The following is a 24679-nucleotide window of genomic DNA, read 5'->3' as shown; positions in this document are numbered from 1 at the left end:
AAACCAGCAAAAATCCAGATTCGTGGTGATTCTTGCCTCCAGTCTATAAACAACAATCGGAGCTATTGTGTGTATACATTCCATTGCCAAGGATTAAGACCTATTTAATCATGAAAATCTAATCATTAATCAGAAAAGAGGTTAAAGTCCCCATGATATCAAAAATGTTTTTTAGCGTTTAGTATGAATATTTTAGCTCTGTGGTTATGTACTAGTGCTCTCGAAAACATTAACAGAGTTTGCATTTTGAAGATATAAGAATTAGTGTTGGCCGATAGATGATGCCATCATCTATTACTGATGGCAGATACACATGACAATGTTGAGCTGGCATTTTGATTCCCACAAATGTTTCACTTTCGTCACATGACTCTCGGTGCTTCAGGCTGCGCATTGTAAACAAATATGAACAAGGCTAAGAGGCATAACACCTCACACTGTAGAGATCAAGATAGCCTGACTTTATAACTGTGTAGCTCACACTGCAGAAAGAGGACGCGCACATCCACCTGACTTTAAAACTGTATGAAGTACAGATCACGTTCTATATAGAAGACGCGCCACACTTTATAACTCTTTTAATTATTATAACATCAGAATAAGAATACAATCAAGCCTCACTTTATAACTGAAGCTCACTCTGTGCTGATGCCTTAATTCATAACTTCCCAGCTCGAGGTGTATAAAGTTGTTTCTCTGCGCAGCTCGTGCCAGACGTGCCTCACATTAAAACGCCGCAGGGTGATGTCATCGTCCATCGCAATGTTTCACTTTACCCATCGCCCGCTGCTAATTTGGTCAACGTCGCCCAACCCTATTAAGCATTCAAATTTGCAGTCTCACATTTCGACCAATACAGATCAATGATTTTTATGACATCATCCTGCACTTTAGCTTTGCATCCGATTCCTGGCTAAATCCTATTGGCTATTTTATAAGTGGGAGAAGCCACTCAATATGTTGCGCTTTAAATATCTTTTTCAGTGAAATATAACATCTACTTATCGAGCTGAGCTCAAAGCACCTCAGTGGACCTTTAGAAGTCATGGAAGGTCAATTTTAGCGCATTGCATTGTGGGATACTGTTTTTGCAAAGCAGGACTGCCCATTTGTATGTAAAAGATTGTGTGCATGCAGAAAATTCACATATTGTGCACAGTATACATAAACACAAGTATCTCACAAATGGTATTACGAGCATTGGGGTTGTATTGCTATTCCAAATATATCTTTTTACTTTCAAAACTGAAAACCTGAGTGAAGTGGGTTTAGTGTGACCAAAATGCTTGCACTTTGCATTGATGTACTTCCAAACTCACACAAGGCCGGTCGTGTTTTTTAAGCCTTTTAAAAATAATGTCTGGTATTTACAGTGCTCCTCCCCACCTCTCTGGTATGTCTTACATCTGCCTTGATAAATGCACCTTTATTTAGCCCCTCTTTACCCTTCCCAAATTAAATTGAGACCTTGATTGATTTTCCCATCTCTCTCTCTCTCTCTCTCTCTCTCTCTCTCTCTTACACGCACACACAAACAAACACACACACCTGCTTGCGGTCCTTGGCATTAATATAGGTGTCTGGTCGAGTTTGTCTATTCTGTGTATGTGTGTGTGTCCTTATACTGCAACCGACTCCATTGTCAGATGTTCAAGGACTTTTTTACAGTGAATTCCTGGGCTGTGATTGGCTGTAAGGTAATTCCAGTCATTAGTTTTTATATCATGATGCTTTCATGAGCAATGTATTACAATTTGAACTGGAAAATGAAGGGTCAGTGCAGGTACGGATTTTCTGTTTTTGTAAAAAGTATTATGTGACAAAGCGTCTTTTGCATTTTCATTTGAATGGGGGGAAGAGGAAATATTCCAAATGCATAAGTGTGTGTGCATGTGTGCACAATTACTAATATTTGCATTCCTGCAGAGCATAGATACATGGCCTTGTATATATTTGTGCATGTTACTTGCTGTGTTTGTAAATGGTTTAAATCAGTCACTAGGATACTGTTTGCAGAATCATCCCTGCAGGAATTTGTAAAATAAAGTTTGAACATGTTTGACATGTGTGAAATGTGTGTTTTGACACCATTTATCTAGTGGAGGGTACACACCCACACACACATAGAGGTGGAAATAAAAAAGCCACATTTAGCTCTTTTGGCTTTTTTTCCAAAAACTTTTTTCAGTCATAAAATTAGTCACTTCCACATTCACAATGATGATGTGCTATATCTTGAGTTTGTGGTTGCTTTCTTTTGCTCTCTTTTCTCAGCAAATGCATGATATGTACTCTATCTGCACCATCTTGAACTTAATGCCTTATTTTGTTGTCATGGCGACACGAGAAGGCTCTATGGGCTGCCATGGTAACTGAATACAGCATATTTAGGCAAGTGTGCAGCTTAACTGAGATTAAGTGCATAAAAAGCTAGATCATAGCGTCCATCACACTTTTTAATCAACCCTTTGTGCCAGTGGTTTGGTTTTCATGTGGTTAAGAGCTTATTAGACACGTCATGCAAGCGCAAGTCTATTTTTAATGCAGCATGTTAGTTTGCCAGTCCGAGCATCTTTACGTGTGTATCTGGTTTTAACAGGTGCATGCAAAAGCAAGCTAACAAGAGGCCACATAGGCAGAAGTGTAAATGTATGCATACTATATGACTTTGGCTGTTTGTGGTTTGTTTAATATGAATAAAACCTATCTATTCACACAGCACACAGCAGGCTGACTGGTAATTTAAAGGAGACATGAATTAAAATCACAATTTTAACCTTAGCTTTTGTTATATAAGAGGGAATCGTATTCACGAGAACATCATTTAAGTGTCAGAACTGAAAACACCTTTTTTACTGAGATTACCTCTGTTATTGACACCAGGTCAAGTGAATGCCAGGTTCTGGAATGTACCTATATATGACGACATTCATAGGTTGAACAACACATCCACAGAAAAATATCAAAGACAACTTCTCTAGCCCCGCCCACTGTTTCACGCATGAAAATTCTGAAAGAAGTGGCGCGGAACCAGATAGAGCGAGCAAGCAAGCAATGACTTCGGATTCTGAATTAAGGAACTTTTAAAGACGTTCCAGCTCATGTGGGAAAAACATTGGGCGTTTCTTTGTTTCATTTCTCCAAGGATTCCTACATGAACAAGGCAAAAAGGTTAAAAAAAGCGGCGCCATGCTCTCAATATTGGATCCCATTGGAATGGCTCAGCAATCTTATGCGTGTAAAACTTTTTTGTACTATGCGTCAGTATTGCTTTTTTAGATATCGCTTGATGTGCCCAGAGCACTAATTGCACGATATTAGTATTACCTGGGGACCTTTAGTCATTTGTATTAATTGCAAAGGTTGTCTGTGTTCGTAAGGCCGTGCGAATAGGGATCTCTTTGATTTGGCGGGCTCATATATAATTTTTCAAGGTTTTATCCACCGTTTGTGAATAATGGAGGCTGTTTTGAAGTATTTCGGTATTATTTTGGGTGCTGGGTGATATCCATAAGTTACCTGGGGTCTACCGTTTGTATTTATCATGGAAACTCTCATAACATTTGAGAGTCACGGTGATCTTCTGTCCAGTTTGCGATCACAGGTTTCTTAAATGCTCACAGGTACGGTCATATATAATTAAACGCAATATAACTATAGGCTATACAAACTATACGCAAAGCCTTGCCATCACATCTGCGAAATATGGGAAAAATCTTGCGAATATGTCACATGAAATACTGATGTGGGGAGGTAATTTATAAATCACAAGAGGTCTCCAGATAAAACTAATGCAGTGTAAAATCTGTGAACGGTGCTAATGTGTAACCTAACGCTGCGTCTCGAACCAAATTCACATAAGGCTCCAACTAAGTTTAATACACAAACTGCTATCCAATCAAAGCAGTGGGCCTATACTTTCAAGTCTTCAATGCGGCACGCCAATTAAAACCGAGCATTTGTAGAGATGGCCTAAAGCCTGGGTAGAAAATAGCCTATTACTTCTTGATTTTGATGTTTTTGAATGTAAAAACCGCGCGAACGTCATAAGTAGACCTCATTCAACAGTATAAAACAATAAACAAGCCCAGACTCATGAGACCTTTAAAAATAGTGCAGGATGGACAAAAAAAAAAGTGTTTCCTTGTTATTTTGTACACATCATCTGATAAATGTCCAAGTTTGAATGGCCTTTTAATAGAAAGTATTATATTGTAAATATATATTTTTTTTTTTGAATATTTAGATAACTGGAAAGCTCAGTGTAGTTCATTAATACAGTGCGTGTATTAGCCTTTGAATACAGGGTTATAGATTCACATTTCTGTAGTTCTGTTGTAAATGTACCCAAGTGAGCAGTTGTGGGTGTATTAAGTCTTTTTGTCATTTTGCGGGAGTTTTGTCAAATGCAGAAACGTAGCAGCAGGCATTTCTTTTTACTCAACATTTCTCTTCATTTGGAAGTGGTTTTGTGTTGACACCCATTGTTTGATTTTCTTTAAGAGTTAATTGAAGAAGGCAGTTGGTATTTATAACATAAGAAGATAGGGCCAACATTCACCATCTTTTGTGTCACACACACAAACATAAACACACAACCCATCGTCTGGCGTCATAGTCTTACTTCATAATGCTTTTTACATTCGTCACTGGTGCAACTTTGTTAAATGTTCTTTGCAGGGCTCCAGACAAAAAAATCAATTAAGGAGCCATTGGCTCTTATAGAGGGAAAAACACAGGCGGCAAATATATTTTTTAAGAGCCACATAACATGAATTTACATTTTTAAAGGACGTAATTTTAGTTATCCTGTTGTATGTTTTTCCTCATAAGCGAGCCATATATGACATATACTGTAAGAAAGAGTAAATTTTTTAATAGTTTATAGAGTTTAAAGCAAAAAGAAAGGGGTTGTGTTAATAGATTATTATGTTGATTTTAGTTTTTAGTAAAAAAAACATTTCTGCATGTTCACAACACAACGTAAAGATAACTTCAAATAAAACTTAAAAAGATAATTTGCATGTCATTTGTTCTCGCTTTGAAATTATCTAATGGTGTCTCAAGTAATAGAAAAATTACGTTCATTGAACTTCTCCGTTGTTATATTTCGTTTGAAAAGTCTCAAATATAAAAATTTTCGGCTCACTAGAATCTGTCACAGCAAACAGCGCATCATAGTAATTACTCACTCACTCACTCAGACAGAGAGCAAAAAGGGAAAGTAAAGAATGGGAACAAATGAGGTTTAGAGTGTGATGGGATGACTACATATTATATTGAGAAAGTGATTTAGAGAGAGAACATGATGCTGAATTAGGAAAGAAAGGAAAAAGAGAGGGAGAGTACATGCTGTCATTTGAAACAGATGGAGCAATGGGACGCCACTCCCCTCAGCGCAGGGTGAGACCGTTTCCCATCTTGTGCTGCCCGTGTACATGATATCATCACAGACACTCCCACAATTAGATTTCACCCATACACACACAAGACACAGGAACCAACACATGCATGCATAAAGGCACACACGTCCCTCCGTGTGCTTAAGTTTTGAGTGGACCCTCTAGACAAGTGATGGACCCTAGTGCTTCCTCACATAAAGTAACCCGCGTATTGTTTGGAATGGTTAGTGTATGCGTCATTGGGTACATGGGGTGTGTTATGTTTCCATTTTCCTGTGCTGATGGTTCAGGCGCTGCTGACAGAGCCGCTCTTGGCGGGTGTGTATTGTCAGCTCCTGCTGAGACTGAAGTTTTACTCTTCCTTTTCCCGCTTTTTTTCTGCACTCCTGTGGTGCCGTCACACTAGGCTTTGAGAATGCAAAATGACTTCAGACCCTGAAACGAATATGGGCAACTAGGGATTAAACGATTCACTGTTAGCCGATTATATGTGACTATTCAAGTGGGTTGAGATGTAAAATGAATCGCAATACATGTTTTGAACAGCAGGGGCCTCTGTGTTTACTGCAAACTTGGAAAACCTGGATATGCTGATATATCTAGAAGAGTTAGAAACATATGATAAGGACTGTCCAACAACGAGTTCATGTACATGGGTGTATTAACACTATTATGTTGTAATAATAGGTAGTTAATCTTACCTTACTTCTTGACTGACTCTCAAATGCTTCTTTCGTTAAAGTCGTTTGTTTAAGCCTTGTAGTTTCTGGATGCTTGGTTGTACCAGATTTACTCGCGTGGGGCCCTTTATAATTTGACTGTCGGCATACCCCATATTCCGGAAAAGTGGATCATGCAGTCATTTTAATCGTTCGCGATCAAATATCGTAATATCATACACATCTAACGCAAGCACAGTAAAGCCCTGGGGTTCTACTCAATTGGTGTCGTTTGAAAAATGAATTGTAACCGTTGTTTCCTCAGAAGTTCTTCCTTTGGTAGTTTAAATAAGAAGGATTTAGTATCACAACGTAGAACACAGGTTCTAGACATGATGCACACGCATCCGAAACGAGCGACACTGTCTGAGGGAGGAGAGTGAAGTGTTCGCGGCAGTCCCAGCAAAATGTAGGCGGGGACAATTTCTAGTGACGTAGAAACGCGGCTGTTATAGAATCGGACTAGTTTATGTCTCGTTTACGTGATTCAGAGTCGACTCCCTTTTTTACATGCCAATAACTGTTATTCATTCACCTTTGGATTTAAAACTTCGCAGACTGCTTACTTTCAAACACGGCAACAAGACAGACTGCATGAAATGTAATTTTCATAATCTAATTTTACCCTTTAAATTTAAAACAATCCAAGAAAAGTAAAGACAAAGTCCCAGGTTGTTTATATTATAGAGACTTTTGAATTATACCTTTTTTCTTTGATTTGGAATTGGTTTTAAAATTGCAGTTTGGTTTTGTTATTTGACACGAAGATATATTTTTACGTTACAAAAAATATGTCCAGCATTTGAGAAATAATAAAAGGGCATTTGTTAATTTCTATTTTATCTCATTTTGTAAAAATAAATTTTGAATAAATTGTTGTATCATGAGATATCGTGAATCGCATCGTGTGCTGAGTGAACCGTTACATCCCAATGGGCAACAGGTTATGGATATGATTTTACACTGTTTTTACATATATTAATAATAATGTTTTTAGAGTTAAGTGTATATTTGATCGTTTTTTTGGCTTTTATGATTAAGACTGTCCTCATGATTCACGACGTTCCAGACGTAGGCACCCATCATAGCTTCATCCCAACTTTCCTGTGCTACAGAAATTGGCAGATTGGAAAATCATTTTTAAATAAGAGAAAATTGGTACAGTTTTTGTTTATTTGCAAAATACGGATATATTGTAATGAAATATTATAAGATCAAAATTTACTAAATATACACAAAAACATTGATGCTACATGAAATATTATCAATAATCCGCAACAACTAAAAAAAGGTTAAGGGAAAAAACTATTGGTTACACGGTTCGGTTCGATGTGAGGGCAGGGTTCATGCCATGGCACAAGTAATGCTACAGAACACTAGAATCATTTTAACTTCATAATAATAACAGCAACAACAACAACAACAACAACAATTTAACGTATTTACGTGTATTGACTTTAGTTTTATATATATTTTGAGTGGATGGCCACAGTAAACAAAAATTAAATAAATAACACCAATGTAAACTTAAACTTGTCAGAACAGGCCTCTAGACTAACACTTGAGAGAGGTGGGACTGGTGCTACAAAGTTATTCAGTTGGTGGCACCAGCCTTTAATTTAAGTCGTGGGGTGAGATAAGAAAAACAATCACTTAAACTTAATTTAAATGTATTTAATACATTAATACTATTAGATATTAGTACATATCATTGTCCATGATTGAATTATTTTATTGTATATGTAAACACTCTTTCAACACTTCCATATTTGAACCACATCTTTCTTAAAGCTACTAGCTTCCTTTATTTGTTGTGAATAACTCTTATTAGAAAACCCAATTCCTTTAATATCAGTGAGTGTTTTTGGGCCCGTCCTTTTGTTGTTTTGATGAACATTATAAACTGAGATCTTTATTTTGCTGCTGCCCCTTTAAGAGCTTGTGCAATATACTGGAACAACATGTTTTGTTTCCCAACTGTTTGGTCCCAAAACTTAAATACCTTTACAAGGTTTCTTTTTAATATGTGAATTTTGACGATATTTTGTTCATATGTCTGTTTCAGAATAAGAAGTCGAGAAAGAGAACTCCGTTTAGTATTTTGACTCTGATTTTCTGGGTGCGTGCGCATATCTCAAACAACCCGCGAGACCTGAAGGCTTTTTAGTGATTATTCTTCATGAAAGCTGCATTGATACATGGCTTCTAGCAATAGCGACTTACAAATAAATAGTATTTAGGGTTATGTAAAAAGTTTTGTGTGATTTGCAATATTGTTAGAGAGCTTTATACAACAGTTCAATGCTTAAATTTAACACACACGTTTCACTTAGGTTTCGCTTTTAAGGAGAATTAGTTACTGAATATGTTTTTGTTGTTTCTGTCAATCTATGTGCATTCAGCGTGATCAAAAGTTGCTGCACTGCTGCTTCAGCTTGCGAAGTGATATGCTCTAGAGGTGGGCGGATCGATCCTGAAGTATCGATACTTCCGATACTGAGGTTGCATCGAAAAGGATCGATCCTAACATAAAAACATTGATACTAATGATTTTATTTATTAACTAATGTAGCTAATAATTGTATAATGAAGAAGAACTATTTCCCATACACCTAGTTGTGCACATGTTGCTCCTCCCTGCCCGGCTGTGTTTTGTAGTCTGCTATCATGTGACTCAGCAGCGCCAAGCGCAAGCAAAGCACACAGACGCCACCGCAGCACGCAAAAAGAAGAGAAGCTTCGTGTGGAGTTTTTTCACCTCAGTGAATAAAGACAGGGCAAATTGCGATGTATGGCAGTGGCCCTTTGGGGGTAAAAGATTGAAAGTACTTTATTATTTTAACACTTTTACTTTGTTTCTCAAACAATTGTGTGCACTTCGTTTATAAATGAACTTACAAAAATAGAACAAATGAACATGTTTCCCTTCCATTACACTTTTTTTGTCTAAACATAACACTGAACATAAACGGAAAAGCGATTTTAAAATCTTTGTTCTTGAATAATAATTTTGTTCACTTTTTTCATTTTAAAGCTAGAGAAGTAGTTCTGGGATAGGGAGAAATTGTTTTGTTATTTATCGGTTATTGTTACTATTTTACTATTAACTAAATTATTATATTTATTTGGTTGAAATGATGCCCCGTGTTTTAACATCTGCATTATTTATTAGCCTACAGGCAAATTAAGAGCGCAAAATATTTTTTAGTTGTCGTGAAAATGTATTCAGATTTAGCATATGTTGCATTGATCTGATAAATCATGACATTTCATCCATAGGAAAGTAAATGTTAATTCAAGAGGGAGTTATACCATGGGAGGTACGCGGTTCGTATCGAGGGAGGTGTATCGCGGATCATTCGGTTCGGTTTGAATAACACCCCTAATGTTAATGGAATTTTGGTAGGCTGGTTTCACGTGATTACTTTATAAATGTGACAGCCCTAGTTGCCGAGTGGCAAGACTTCCTTAAACAGACTTTGATACTAGTAGACTAAAACTCTGTATTAACAAATGCCAAGTTCACTCTTGCAGCACATTTTCATATGTGTGAGCCTAGTTTCGTTCACAAATGAACTCACAACGTCTATAACCCTGTCCTAAAAGAATTCAAAATTATGCAAATACTTTCAAATGTGATGCATAAGACTTTGACCTGCCTTGTTTGACCAGAGAAAGATCACATGGAGTGCAGTCATAGTCCCATGTGACTATGGCATATGGTTATGGATGGTTCTATTGTATTTTCCTGTAAACAAAGTAAACAGAAAACATATTTGATATGTTACTTTCTTACATTACTAAATGAAAGGCTGTTGTGGTGTACCATCGATTGCTGGAATGCATTGTAATGACTTTTTTTTTTTTATAGAAATCTAAACCTGTATGATGACACCTCATTGAACAGGGTGTACGTCCTGCCCGCCTTTTCATTTTTGTTATTCTTAATTACAATTGCCGTCATCTACCCTGACCAATGTCTAGTGCTCTTATTTATTGTCAGCTCCTCACATCTCTCTTTACTCTTTTGCTCTTATTGTAGCTTAACCCCTTGTTCTTGTTCCATATTTGTCTGTTTCATATTTTCCTGCGTTTAGATGAATCACAGTCACCTACAGTCACTCTCCCACACTTTTGTCTTCTCTATGTCTCGCTTTGTCATTCTCTCCCTCTGTGCAGCTGCGTTGATCCATTTAACATTTTTATGTTCTTTCTTTGTTCTTTTCCCTCTCTCATTTATTTATTTTGTTCATCTCCTCTCTGTTTTTGCATATTTGCTTGGGCTGTTTTTCATTTGTTCTTTTGTCATGTCTGTGTCCGTCCCTCCTCTCTTCCCTTCAATCTTTCTCATTCGCAGGCAGGTTCACACTGGCTCTTATTAGAATTGTGAATTTGCACATATAACCACAGATAGTGCTTGAGCAGTTACGTTGGTTAACCACAAGTGGTCACTGGTTTTCTTTTTGCATAGCTTGACTAAATCTTTGGATTCTCTTAAAGGGATAGTATAAAGGGGTTCTCTCCTGTGGAACCCAAAAGAAAATATTTTGAGAATTATTTTTGTGTGTTTTGTCTTCATACAATGGAAGTCACTGGGGCCCAATGTTGTTTGGTTACCAACATTCTTCAAAATATCTTTGTTCTGCAGAAGAAAGAAATTCATACATTGGGATGACATTAGGATGAATAAACGATGACGCATTTTTAATTTTGGGGTGAACTATCACTTTAAGGCACAGGTGTCAACTCAATTCCTGGAGGGCCGCAGCTCTGCACAGTTTAGCTCCAACCCTTATCAAACACACCTGATTCATCGGTTCAAGGTCTTTAGGATCCCTAGAAACCTCTAAACACTTGTGGGTTGGATTTGGTTGGAGATAAACTGTGCAGAGCTGCGGCCCTCGAGGAATTGAGGTTGACACCTGTGCCTTAAGGTTAACAAAAGACATTTGGAAGTCGTATTTAATATACACCGTGCATACTGTAAAGTATGACATTTGCCTTTAGTGCAACACAGCATGCAGCAAGTTTTTAATGATGTTCTGTCTTTCATTCATTACAGAGTCTTCAAGAAGTCCAGCCCTAACTGCAAGGTAAGATTCCCCAGAGTGTGTTTCAACGTGGAAGGTGGGTTCTTTAGGGGTCTCGGTGGACCATTTCCCTTCCTGTTTATGTCTCTCTCTCCTCTCTCATTTACTAACTATCCATTTCTCTGTGTCTCTCTTTTTCTGCCAACAACTCAGTTTAATAGATTCTCATCTTTCCAATTTGTTTGTTTGTTTTAGTTGGTTGGGCATTCTTCTGATCTTCCTTTGACGTTTTTTTTCTTCATTTTTATTCTGTTCTTTATTAGCACAGTCTTGGCACAATATTGTTTCCCTCCTCCTACTTCGACTGCGTTTCTGCTATCCTTTGTTATCTCATCTCGTCTCTGTCTGTAATGGAGAGCGTATTGCATGTGGAAGATGTGTTTTGTGTGATCAAGCCGCCTAGAAGGGTTTTCTTCAGGAAGGGAATGGATCAATTAGGGGTCAGCATGGCATTCATTGGGCTGTTTGTTATATTGTTTTTGTGTGTCATTTTGTGTGGGTTCCTCGGTAGTGAAGCTGCAATGCTTTATCTCAGAGTCTTTTAGTGGCGAGTTCTAACTTGTGCTGTTTGCCAAAGATGTTTCTGATTTTCCTCTTTAGCTCACCGTATACTTGGGGAAGAGGGACTTTGTGGATCATCTAGATCAAGTGGACCCTGTGGGTAAGTCAAATGGGAGGTCCCACTGGTACTGTAATATTTTTGAAGTGCTGTAGTTTTTAGCTTGAATCAGTGAACTTTTCTGGGCCTCCGCAACATCCGGTAGCGTCTTGTTGCTTCCCTTTATGCGTACAGTAAATGTTGATGGAAAACAATGTACTTTTTTATGACCTATTTAACTGTATACAATAAAGCCCCAATTCCCCGGAGCACATCTTACACTCTGTGTGCCATGGCAGCCGGTCACACGAGACATACAAATGTTTCTCTCATCATCTAACTCTAAGCGTGTTATTTGTAATAATCTGCTAAAACAAAAGAAAACATCAAAGACATTCTATTAGGTTTAATGGTTATAAAGGGAATTGGCTTTAATGGAAACTATAATGGCCTTTGATGGCCTCTACTGGTAATGGGTTTTATTGGTGGGTTATCTGGCTGAAAGTAACCAATAGTACACCAATAAATCCTACTGGAATAAGACCCAAAATACACTTCATAAAGAAATTGTAATAATTGCAAGCTGTTTGAATTTGTATTTAATCCAATAGCATTTCTGTGACACTTTCAATTGATTTTAACATTTAAACATTTACAGTATCTTATATGGAAGGTCAAATAAACCACATACATATGATTGCTTAAAGTTTCATATAATATGTTTTGGTTACGAGAAACAAGCTGTCTTAGAACTGTCTTTTTTCTGCATCTTTCACTTTGAGTTTTCTCACTTGCTGTATTTTGTCTGACTTTAGATGGGGTACTCTTGATCGATCCAGAATACCTTAAAGACAGAAAAGGTAAGAGAACAGAGCAAACAGTGATTTGCTGCATCTTAAAATTACTTGTACAGCTTGTTAACATTGAGTTCCAGTGATGAGCGATTTTAAACATTTTAAAACACTGTGGCATAAATAAAATCAGTTCTCCCCAGCATACTTTGTCATTTTGGTATTTGTCCAATAATACGGTTCTTGACTTCACAACCCTGTTTTTTTTTTGTGGACTATACATAAGGAGCAGTATTTTCTCCTAGTGTGGCAAAAAATACTGTTGTTTGTTGCTCTCATGACACATTAGGACTCTTAAAAACATTTAGGAGACGGTTTAATAGCTATTTGTGTCATGTATGGTACAGAGTGTAAAGCTGTTTGTCGTTCTGACTAAAATTATTATGTATGCATCACTTATTGTCTCATCTCCTCTTGACTGTACTCTTCGCTTCTCTCACCAGTGTTTGTGACCCTGACATGTGCCTTCCGCTATGGTCGTGAGGATCTGGATGTTTTGGGCCTGTCTTTCCGAAAAGATCTTTTCATTTCCAGTTTCCAGGCTTTTCCCCTTTTGCCCGAGGAACGTAAACCGCTCAGTCGTCTGCAAGAGAGACTGCTGAAGAAGCTCGGACAGAACGCTTACCCTTTCAACTTCACGGTGACTTTTCATATTCATAAACACATTTATGTTCAATTGCATTTCATTTTCGACTAAATAGATGTGTAGGTTCATAATCATGCAGCTGTAGATGGCATTGTAGAAAACTCTGTATTAACAGTTATTATTTATTTGTATATGTAGTGAGCGAAATAGTCCATTAACGGGGATGAGTTCTCAAATTGATCAATATTTGGGTTGTTTTATCTGAGATCTCATGACCCACTTTAGATAAATTGTGAGTTTACATGATTTTAGGCATATTTAAATAAATATCAATTACTTGATGTGCAGAACTTCATAGAGAAAGAATATTGCTACCAAAGACCCAGTCAAATGAACAAAAACGAATAAAATAATTTTAGGGACTTTTTGTGAGCCTCTGTTATCTATATTAATCTATGGATGATATTAGGCGTTAGTGTGGGAAATGCAGGGTTTTTGTGCTAGGTTTGGTTGGCTAATGTTATTTTATATTTTAAAAGATTCCACAGAACCTTCCGTGCTCAGTCACTCTACAGCCAGGCCCAGAGGACACAGGAAAGGTAATGACACACTTGTAAATTAACATAAAAACATCTAATTAATTTCTTATTTTCTTCAGTCTTTTATTTGTGGTCATTCATCTCTTACTTTTGACCTATAGGCATGTGGTGTAGACTTTGAAGTCAGGGCATTCTGCGCCAAAACTGTGGATGAGAAGACTCACAAACGGTAAAGCGTCTCTAAAAAATTTTATTCTATACTGTTTTGCTATTATTCACGCAGTGACAAAATGTGCAATGAGTGCGCAATTGACAACTCAAGTTATGTCTAACTGGCTCTTTCTAACAGGAACTCTGTGCGGTTGGTCATTCGGAAGGTGCAGTATGCTCCAGAGAAGCCTGGTCCCCAGCCAATGGTTGAGACCACACGCAGCTTCCTTATGTCTGATCGCTCGCTTCACCTTGAGGCCTCGCTAGATAAAGAGGTGAGAACATGCAGACAGTTTCTCTGCACTGCACTCTATTTTCTAGTTTTCCTGCACAGTCACTAAAACAATTACCCCTTTTTAGGAAATTAAAGCTTGTTTAGTCTCTGCATATTGGAGGCCAATGAACGAAGCATATATAGTTGACACATCCACTGTTGTACTGTTGTTTGAAACAACAGGGGGCGACTCGAAAGTAATAATTTTCTAAAAAAATGTTCTGCTTATATTTTAAGAATCAAGGCCATTGGAAATAATGCAAACCAAGTTGTATCAGGTCTAATAACAAACGTGTCCACAGTGTAAACAAGTTATAGTTTCAAATAGAGTAAATAAAAGTAGCGCAAATTCAAAATAATATTTTCTTTTCTTTCTTAGCTGTACTACCATGGTGAACCTATCAGTGTGAACGTCCATGTGACCAACAACTCCACCAAAACAGTCAAACGAGTTAAAATTTCTGGTAAGTGAACATTTAAACGTTTGTATTACAAGTACAGTGTTTTAAACCCTACAAGTAAATACTTTTGAGTAGCTTTTTAGTTATGTTTGGCTTTTGTTTATGTGGAGTCATTTTTATCATAAACTAGCTTAAATCATTTAGCTTTTCACTTGCCCCTTTACTTTCCTGTTGCTTAATTCCCATATCTTGTTCATTCCTCAATATATACCCCTCAGATCAACAAAATAGGACGTTACTTGACAGCAATGTTGCTTCATACTGTATATTGCTATTTCCAGTCATTACGTTCAGCTCCGGGTTACTAGGCATCATACAAGGAATGTTTGACTTTAAAATACAGCAGCTTTCAAGTTCAAGAGAGGAATTAATAGGCGTTTCTCAATTCCAAGAACGCAAAGAACAGACTCGTGTCCTTGCTAGATCAGATTTGGCAAGTTCAACTCGGGAGGACGCAGATCGATTATATTAGAAATGAAACAGCAGAGTACTTGATGCGTCACTCAGTCAAATACATGCAATCCCATTTCACTACATAGCCTATTTATTTGAATCGGTTTAGGTTTAAACAAAGTTAAATGAAATAATACGACAAAACACAACAGTGCTTCCTGACGTTTTTATATAAAAAATATTAATATGGGCTTCTGGCAACATGACAGCTCTGATTTTGTTTAGAATAAAATGAAATATGAAGCAAAACATAATGTTTTATCATAAAGTGTTGTAAAGACCATAGGGAATATAACACGCAAACAATTTAGTCAAAATTAACGCTACGTTACTCCAGTAGTAAGTGCTCCAAGACAACATTAAATAGAAAATAGAAAAATGAAACCTAGCTTTGCCACGGTCAAAACGATTTGCCCAGGAGCAAATAATAGATTTATAAGACCAAAGATTAAATGTTAGATATACCCAAAATTAATCAAATCTCATGTTTAACCGCTACATAGACATCAGAGCACGCTGTGAGATTCAGAAGCACTTGTCGTTGCTGATGTAAGGCATTGTTGGGCAGGTACATGAGCGTTGATCGCTAGGTGATTGCCTGGAGTTCACATCTCTGAAATGCTCCCAGCTCATTTTAAAATAGAACACAATTACAAACAAGAATGCATATAGAGAAACGGCAAACATTCCTAATTTCTTAATATGTTCTGTGTCAAAGTCAGCTCCCTTTGTGTGATTACGTGTGTTTAGTCTTTTATTCTTTTACCCAGTCCTGTGGCCTCATTTATCAACAGTGCGTACCCACAAATGTGTGCGTAGTGAGGGCGTAAGAACAGTTTCAAGCAAAGTTTGGGATCTACCAACTTGTACTTGTATGTAGAATTGTGTGAACTTTAAATAGAAGCACACCTTTGAGCATGCTTACGCAGAAAATGTAGTGTTAGAACATTGATGCCACAAAAAGAAAGTGCCACAGTGTGTTTCCTGTGTCCTTTATTTACAAATACTCGATTAGTAAATTCATAGTTCAAGCTAGACATTTGTATAGTTTGTGTGTGAAGCTGCAAAAGATAGATGGGAAATCATTTGAAATGTAGTTACAGTGTCATGGCTGATCTCACTTTGCTGGATGATTTGGCAAACCTTTTTGTATTGAAAGCACAAAGTAAAAGACACTTAACAGAGAATATGAAACGATTAATAAAATAAAAAACCTTCAAACAGACTGAAAAAGAACAAAAGAGGTTTGCATTAATCATTATTACAAAAATGATATTCTATAAATAAAAAAATTACATCTTATTTCTCTTCTATTACTAGATCTCTTTACCAATTCATACATTGCAATTCCACCAAAAAAGAACATTTTAATTTAATGAAAGATAAATGTTCCATAAATAATTATGAAATTAACAGTAAAAACATGCATTGCGCAAACAATGCGTTTTCAAAGACCACTGTGATCTGTTAATGAGAGGACGGAGTTCATTCACGTGATTTATAAAGGGAGGTTTCGTCACCATATATGGTTCATTGGGGGCGTTTCCGAATGTAAAGAGCATGGTATTTAAGAACATGTAGGATTTATCAACAATGAAATGAAAGAACCTTTTACGCACATTTGATAAAAAAAAATTACTTGGACACATTCAAAATTTCATTTGTAGGACAAAATATACAACCTTTTCTACGCATTATTGATAAATGAGGCCCCTGGTAACCCTGTTGTGTATCCCTGCTCTCTCCTCACAGTGCGACAGTATGCCGATATCTGTTTGTTCAGCACTGCACAATACAAATGTCCTGTGGCTCAGGTAGAGGCCGAGTGAGTAATCCTTTGACCCTCTTCAACTATCTCTCCTGCTCTCTCTCTGGCTCTCCATCAATCTTCCTCATATTCAGTCACTCTTCTTTTATATATACATTTTGTCATCTCCATTTTGTTTACATCATTTTTTTCTGCTTCTTTTATCTTTGTCATTGTTCCCTGCTCAATCTGCCTGAAGGATTGGCCTCAAATTGTCCAATTAGTGTCAATAAGTGAGATTGACTGGTTTATCTAGATCTAGAAATAGTTTGCTAGCCATTCTCGCAATTAGAGATGTTGTTTCGTTCTGTCCCTTCCAAACAAAAAAGGGCAACTCAAGACTCCACCTTTTTAATAGCTTTGGGTTACACTCTTAAAAAAGTGATTGGAAGATGCCATAGAAGAACCTTTTGGTTCCATAAAGAACCTTTAACATCCGAGGAACCTTTCGGTTTTATAAAGGTTCTTTGTGGCGAAAAAAGGTTCTTCAGATAACACAAAGGTAAGAAAGAGATGGTTCTTTATAGAACCTTTGACTGAATGGTTCTTTGTGGAACAAAAATGGTTCTTCTATGGCATCGCTGTGAAGAACCTTTTAAGCATCTTTGTTTTTAAGAGTTTAGACCGGTTTGTGACCTGCTAACTTTGGCATTGACTTTTACGAGCAGTCTGCACATGTATCCGGCATTTTGCCTCACAATAGCATCATCCCCATTTAATGTGACATTAGATGCTCCCTTCGTCCCACTGCTCAGAGTCCCATACTGGTCCAATCCCTTCTCCTTGATGTTGTCATGCCAATAAAAGGAAAAGGCCTGTTCTCTCTCAGTGCTACAGGTCACAGACGTGGTTCTGTACTCCCATGACACCTATAGAAAGTCTGTGGGCCGTCACTCTTCACGGTGAGTCTTTTGTCTAACCGTTCTTCTGAAACCTGTGACCCTGAGCCCATCCCTGCTTCCTGATAATGGACCTTTTCTCCAACCTCTCCATGAGATCGGGAAATATGTGTCCCATTTTCTTCCAAAAACAAAGAACGTTGAGTTTTGCACCTCACCGTTTGCATAGTTTTTCTCATCAGGTTTATTGTTTTTTATGGATTCATTTTCTTGTCAAGCTGAGGTGAATGAGACGAAACTAGTCATTGTCACTGTAGCTTGTGTGCTTGAATTTTTCCCCATATACTTTCCTCTCACGAAAAAAACTATTCACTTCAGCTTTTCAAAGTAAAAAGATTCATCTTTTTTCCTCGCCATATCTTCCATTCACTTCTAAGCCTGACTGAGAAGTAGTTTGTGTCCTCTTATCCCACATTTTACTGCATTACCGCAACGTTGTTTGAAATAGAAAAATTGTTGTAGAAATTCAAATATATGTTATGTTGAATGCTGACTGTTTTTGGCATCCACAGTGACCAGGTGTCACCCAGCTCCACATTCTGCAAGGTGTATACACTCACACCCACGCTGACCAATAACAGAGAGAAGAGAGGTCTTGCTCTGGATGGACAGCTAAAGCATGAAGACACCAACTTGGCTTCCAGTACCATGTAAGTGGGCCTCAGCTTACATCATGTGTTCACAGAAAAGACAAACAATTATAAAAATCTTAAGTTTGAGATTATAGTCCTTGTAAATGTAACATTCGCTCCCGTGTGTGCATTAACCTTTAAATGCTTCAACATATCTGCTGTGATTTTCATGCTGAAGTATATGATACCTCTGCAGTGCGGACACCTTTGTTCTGGTTTTTGCTTTGTGTTGAGCATGTGTTCCTCTGTATTGACAGAGTGAAGGATGTTTCCAATAAGGAGGTCCTAGGAATCCTGGTGTCCTACAGAGTTAAAGTGAAGCTAGTGGTGTCTCGTGGAGGGTAGGTACATCTGTTGCTATAGTAAAATAAATACATGTATAGGATAGTATAGTATTACACTGAATCCAAACACTTTGTCTCTTGTTAGTGATGTATCTGTGGAGTTGCCTTTTGTCCTGATGCACCCCAAGCCCTCAGAACAGCCCAACTCTAGACCACAGTCAGGTAAATGTGACTTTATTTATGTCTGTATCTTTATACCCATAATGCACAGAATATCATTCTTATATACGCAAGACGTTAAGAACATTAATGCAGCAGGACTACTTATGCACATTGCTTTATTAACTAGTAGTGTCAGCTGTCAACATATTTTTGAACCTTACGATAATATCATCCTTGATTTTATTCTGTTAATATAAATATGCTTCATATCTTGTTTGAGGTTGTTTGTTTTTTGCATGGAATTTTATATTAAATCTTTGGGTCTCATTCACTTAGCATGCGTACACACAAATTTGTTTAGAATGCTTTCACGAACAAATGATGATTCACAAAAACTTTTGTACTAAAATGTTTTCTAAATATAAGAGAAAATATACAAACAGTTGTTAGCACACGTATCCTTTCCTTCTCACTCTCTCCCTCTCTCTCGATGACAAAACTACTTACCAATTTGTGTTGTTACAAATTACATGTTTCATCTTAGGATATAGTTATATATTTAAAAAAAAATATAATATAAATATAAATATAAATATAAATATAAACATATAGGTTTATAATTTAATATACAGGAAAATAATAATAAAAGCTGCGTTAGACTATACCTCGAGCTGCAAGGTTTCTTTGAATAGCAGCGCTTTTACAGCCGGCTAACGCGAACTCTGTAAACCGATTGTCTGTATAAAGGTGTTTTATTGTGTATGAACTGACTTTGAGGACTGTGTACTTGGAATTACATGGGGTTGCCTGGAGTAACTTTGACTTAAGTGATGACAGGTGGTAAAGGAAAAGTTAGGCGGAAAGTCCCAATATGGACGTGGACTGGGTGTTTTTTATGCAAATGACTAAATGAATGCACGCGGCCGCTCATTTAGAATACTCCAAATTCACTAACATTAGGACGAGTTTAAGAACAAATTCATGTACGTACACATGTGTTGTGAATTAGGCGAAACCTTTTCATGGAGTAGGCGTAGGTTTTTCATATTTATACGCACATACAGCGGGGAAAATAAGTATTTGACACATCAGCATTTTTATCAGTAAGGGGATTTCTAAGTGGGCTATTTACACAAAATTTCAACCAGATGTAGCCATCAAGCCAAATATTGAATTCATACAAAGAAATCAGAACATTTAAGTATACAAGTTCAGTCATAATAAATAAAGTGAAATGACACAGGGAATAAGTATTGAACACATGAAGGTAACAAGGTGCAAAATGGCATAGAAAGCCAGGAGATCACCTGTAATCTGTCAGTATTGAGAGAGAAACCCTGCCCCCTATCAGTACTAATTGATATCAGCTGCTTTAGTCCTAAATGATGGCCTTTAAAGGCTTCTCATTACCTAGGCAGCACACAAGAAAGACTTCATGATGGGTAAAAGCAAAGAACTCTCTGTAGATCTTCGTAATCTTATCGTTGAAAAGCATTTTGATGGGAATGGTTATAGGCGCATTTCCAGAATGCTGAATGTTCATGTGAGCACTGTGGGGGCCATTATCCGGAAATGGAAAGAGCATCAGTTCACCATAAACCGGCCACGATCATGTGCTCCACGTAAGATCCCTGTCCAAAGAGTCCAAAGAATAATCAGGAGAGTTCTCCAAGAGCTAAGAACCACTCGGGCAGAACTTCAGGAAGACGTTGCATCAGCAGGTACTGTTGTTTCAAAGAAAACTATAAGCAATGCACTGAACCGCAATGGCATCCATGCATGCTCACCACGCAAGACTCCATTGTTGAACATAAAGCATGTTGAGGCTCGGTTAAAGTTTGCGAAAGAGCATTTGGAGAAGTCTGTGGATTATTGGGAGACTATAGTATGGTCAGATGAAAGCAAAATTGAATTTTTGGCAGTCATGTGGAGAAGAAATGGCACTGCCCTCCACCCCAAGAACACCATACCAACAGTTAAGTTTGGGGGTGGAAGCATCATGGTTTGGGGCTGCTTTTCAGCAAGGGGTACTGGCAGACTTAATATTATTCAAGGCAGGATGAATGGAGAAATGTACCGGGACATTCTGGATAAAATCTGCTGCCATCTTCCAGAAAGCTGAAAGTGAAAAGAGGGTGGACATTTCAGCAAGACAATGATCCCAAATACAAGGCCAAGGACACAATGAAGTGGTTTCAAAGAAAGAAAATCAAGCTGCTTGAATGGCCCAGTCAATCACCTGACCTAAATCCCATAGAAAATGTATGGAGAGAACTGAAGATCATAGTTCATAAAAGAGGCCCAAGGAACCTTCAAGATTTAAAGACCATTTGTGTGGAAGAATGGGCCAGAATCACTCCTGAGCAATGCAGACGACTGGTCTCTCCATATAAGAGGCGTCTAGAAGCTGTAATCACCAACAAAGGATTTTCTACAAAGTATTAAATAAAATGTGTTCAATACTTATTCCCTGTGTCATTTCACTTTATTTATTATGACTGAACTTGTATACTTAAATGATCTGATTTCTTTGTATGAATTCAATATTTGGCTTGATGGCTACATCTGGTGGAAATTTTGTGTCAATAGCCCACTTAGAAATCCCCTTACTGATAAAAAATGCTGATGTGTCAATTACTTACTTTCCCGCTGTATGTGCGTATAAATATGAAAAACCTACGCAATTATTAGTGAAGGAGACCTAATGTTCTTATATGAGAACATCTTCCATAATAATTCACTGTTATTGATATTCTTTTTTGTCTTCCACAGCTGTGCCAGAGACAGACGTCCCTGTGGACGCCAACCTCATAGAGTTTGAAACAAAGTCAGTCTCTTGCGTGTTGCTTTCATAGTGTGTGATGCTTGCGTGCATTGACATCACATTAACGCTTGTCTCTTTTTGTTTACAGTAACGTATCACAGGATGACGACTTTGTGTTTGAGGACTTTGCGAGGCTTAGGCTGAAGGGAATGAAAGATGAAGAGGACGACCACTTCTGCTAACCCCCCACACATGCACAAACACAAACACACACACACAGTTACCATGAAGAGCAACAGGAAGTGGAACAGGATTTGAGGTTTCAACCTGCCCGTACTTTCATTCCTCTGCTCCTCGGGGGCTTATCTGATGGAGTGGAGCGATTACTGATATTTCCAACCCTTCTGTCTTCTTTTTCATCTTTTCTTTCTTTCCTTTACTTTTGTGTCCCTTCCACACCATTTTATCATCTGTGACGTGGTCTGTACATTGACCTTGGTTTATGCGGTCGTATGAGCCACATCACGTTGGCTTATATACGTGTATGTTGGATGGAAACAGATGGAGAAAAGCCGAAGTAAATTTATATGGGTCATCTAGATATCAGTGTATAAGATTGCTGGTGGGCCAGGGGTCCATTGATTCAGGGGTGAATTTTTATTTCTTGTCATTATATTCCCACTTATATATCGAGTGGGTACTACTAGCTATGTAATGAAGATATATATATAAATATATATATATTCCATGTTATTTCATTGTACAGTACATACACTGTTCACAAACACCATAGGGAACTTGAGTTTGGTGTTAATTTTATTCCACGTACTTAGACCCGTATCCAATCCATCCATATTTGCTAATTGGCTTTTAGTTTGTAGTTTTGTCAACGTATACATATCATAAACATTTTTAGTAACACTTTATGTGCACTTGTAGTGCACGCAATATTCAAATAATTAAGGTTGCAGCGTTTTTAGCGGAAGAGTAGTCGGAAAAACGCATCGAGACACCTGATTTTATATTATAAATTTTAGCGTCTATTTCACATATAGCTTGTAGATACAAGAGGGCAGGACAGACTCTGAGAACTCATTCAAATGCCTGTTATTTCTGTATTCACATGCCTATAATTTCTGTATGTGCCACACAAAATGGACCTTTTTCATTATTTGTGCCTGCCAAACCTGATTTTTACCAAAATGTGACCATTTCTAATGTTGCTTATAAGCTTGGTTAAAAATGACATGCTCATTTTAGTTCACAGAAACTATCAATGTAACCATTGGACTGCCAGACATATTTTAATGATGGTTATTTAAAGTCTCATAACGCGTTTTCCAGGAAATTTACTGCGAGGATCAAGCTTTTTATTTGATATTCTGCATAGTTTACTACTGAACAGTGGCAAAATGACGTGTTACGATGTGTACAGGGAGGTAACATTTTTCAGAGAACAAAATGGAGCTCCCGTTGGAGGAAAAAAATCTATATCTTAAATAAAGGTTTTGTTTAAAGCACCCAAACTATCAAGTCAATGAGCATACTTGCATTAGATGCTTTTTAAGTCTGCAAAACCACAAATCCCAACATCGGTAATCTAAGATTTTCATGAATGTTTTAAATAAAAAATGTAATGAGCTATGACTTTGGCTCATATGTTTAGAAACATTACAACCCTGAGGGCTTCAGAGAACATCAAATTGTTGTTGTTGTTTTTTTTTTAGAAAATCCAATGTTTATTTTTATGAGAGCTAGAAAAGAACCTGCTGAAAATATATATGTGATGTATATACTGTAGTTGTCTATGAATATTGTCGTTAATTGGTGTCTGACCATCTGTTTGCAGTAAAGTTAGCTGTAAAATCTGGATTACAAGTATGATGGTGGTTTTGCTTTCAGGCTATAGTTTCTTCTGCACTTTGTACTTTACAGGAAGTGATTAGCACAATGTGCTGTAAGATATTCAGAATTTATTGGAAATAATCACACACACACACGCATTTCTAGCTGTTTGAAAGTTTTAGATTTTTACAGATGAAACCTTTAACTACTCAGATAGTCCCAAAATGCTGTATGTCATTCAGTATAGCCCAATATTGCCATTTAGCAAACCGCATTATGAACACAGCAACCGAGCTGTGATAAACACTGTGGCACAAGCCAATAAATCCTAGTTATTTTTTCTCAATAAACAAAGCATCAGCAATAGTTGTCAACCAGCAGCAGTCAGGTCTCTTGTGGCAAAGATCATTGTGATCAAATTATTACAACAGCATTGTTTGATATGCTACATATTGGTTGCATATATGTAGATTTATCACTTTGTCAAAATACAGTGCTTTATTTTAAAAACACATTGACCTATGAAAGAGGCCATCTCCATCATTGGTTTCTGCTTGTTTTCTGTCCTGTAGTGGGTGCTTTGCTAGAAAGCCGTGCATGCTTCTAGAGGTGCCCGCCTTAAGATTATTGTACTATTGTAATTGATCTCACTGCATCTTCATGTAAAATTTTGCTTTTGTGATTTGAATGGAGCCTGTTGTCCTTTTTAAGCAGACATTTGTAAGTGTTATTGGCATATCGATTTGGGTAAAAGGAAACCACACTCTTGTTAGATTTCAGAATATCAAGACCAATGTCAGACATTTTAAAGGATGCTTTTAAACTTCTCACTAATAAAATTTATATTCCGCAAATAAAAAGCTCAAAATGTTTGAACACCTACTCATTCTTTACAATTGTTTAATATGATGGTCCAGTCAAACTAGAAAATGTTCGGAAATACGAGAATGATGTATTGTGGAACAAAACCAAAAAAAGGTTACACACATCAAAACTTATACCGCCTTCTGCAGAGACTGCAGGTTCTCTCAATCAACACCATGAGTTATAATCTATAAGCTTCACTCCAGACAAACTATACAATTCATTTTAAATATGTTCTT

At 37.3% G+C, this 24679-nt stretch overlaps 1 protein-coding gene across 1 annotated transcript in view; it reads left to right on the top strand.

Annotated features, from left to right (window-relative positions):
• Window positions 1-23601, top strand: part of arrb2b (arrestin, beta 2b) — a 47674-nt gene extending 24073 nt beyond the window's left edge. The window contains exons 2-15 of the mRNA XM_056745109.1: window positions 11184-11214; window positions 11812-11872; window positions 12625-12669; window positions 13104-13300; window positions 13786-13845; window positions 13947-14014; window positions 14135-14270; window positions 14649-14733; window positions 16936-17008; window positions 18402-18539; window positions 18779-18862; window positions 18951-19027; window positions 21740-21794; window positions 21880-23601. Coding sequence (XP_056601087.1) covers window positions 11184-11214; window positions 11812-11872; window positions 12625-12669; window positions 13104-13300; window positions 13786-13845; window positions 13947-14014; window positions 14135-14270; window positions 14649-14733; window positions 16936-17008; window positions 18402-18539; window positions 18779-18862; window positions 18951-19027; window positions 21740-21794; window positions 21880-21973 — 1204 coding nt within the window. The 3' untranslated portion in view covers window positions 21974-23601. The remainder of the gene's footprint in view (window positions 1-11183; window positions 11215-11811; window positions 11873-12624; window positions 12670-13103; window positions 13301-13785; window positions 13846-13946; window positions 14015-14134; window positions 14271-14648; window positions 14734-16935; window positions 17009-18401; window positions 18540-18778; window positions 18863-18950; window positions 19028-21739; window positions 21795-21879) is intronic.
• The last annotated feature ends 1078 nt before the right edge of the window (window positions 23602-24679 follow it).

This window comes from Triplophysa dalaica, chromosome 1, assembly GCF_015846415.1.
Source record: "Triplophysa dalaica isolate WHDGS20190420 chromosome 1, ASM1584641v1, whole genome shotgun sequence".
Lineage (NCBI taxonomy): Eukaryota > Metazoa > Chordata > Actinopteri > Cypriniformes > Nemacheilidae > Triplophysa > Triplophysa dalaica.
This window is presented reverse-complemented; position numbering and strand designations above follow the sequence as displayed.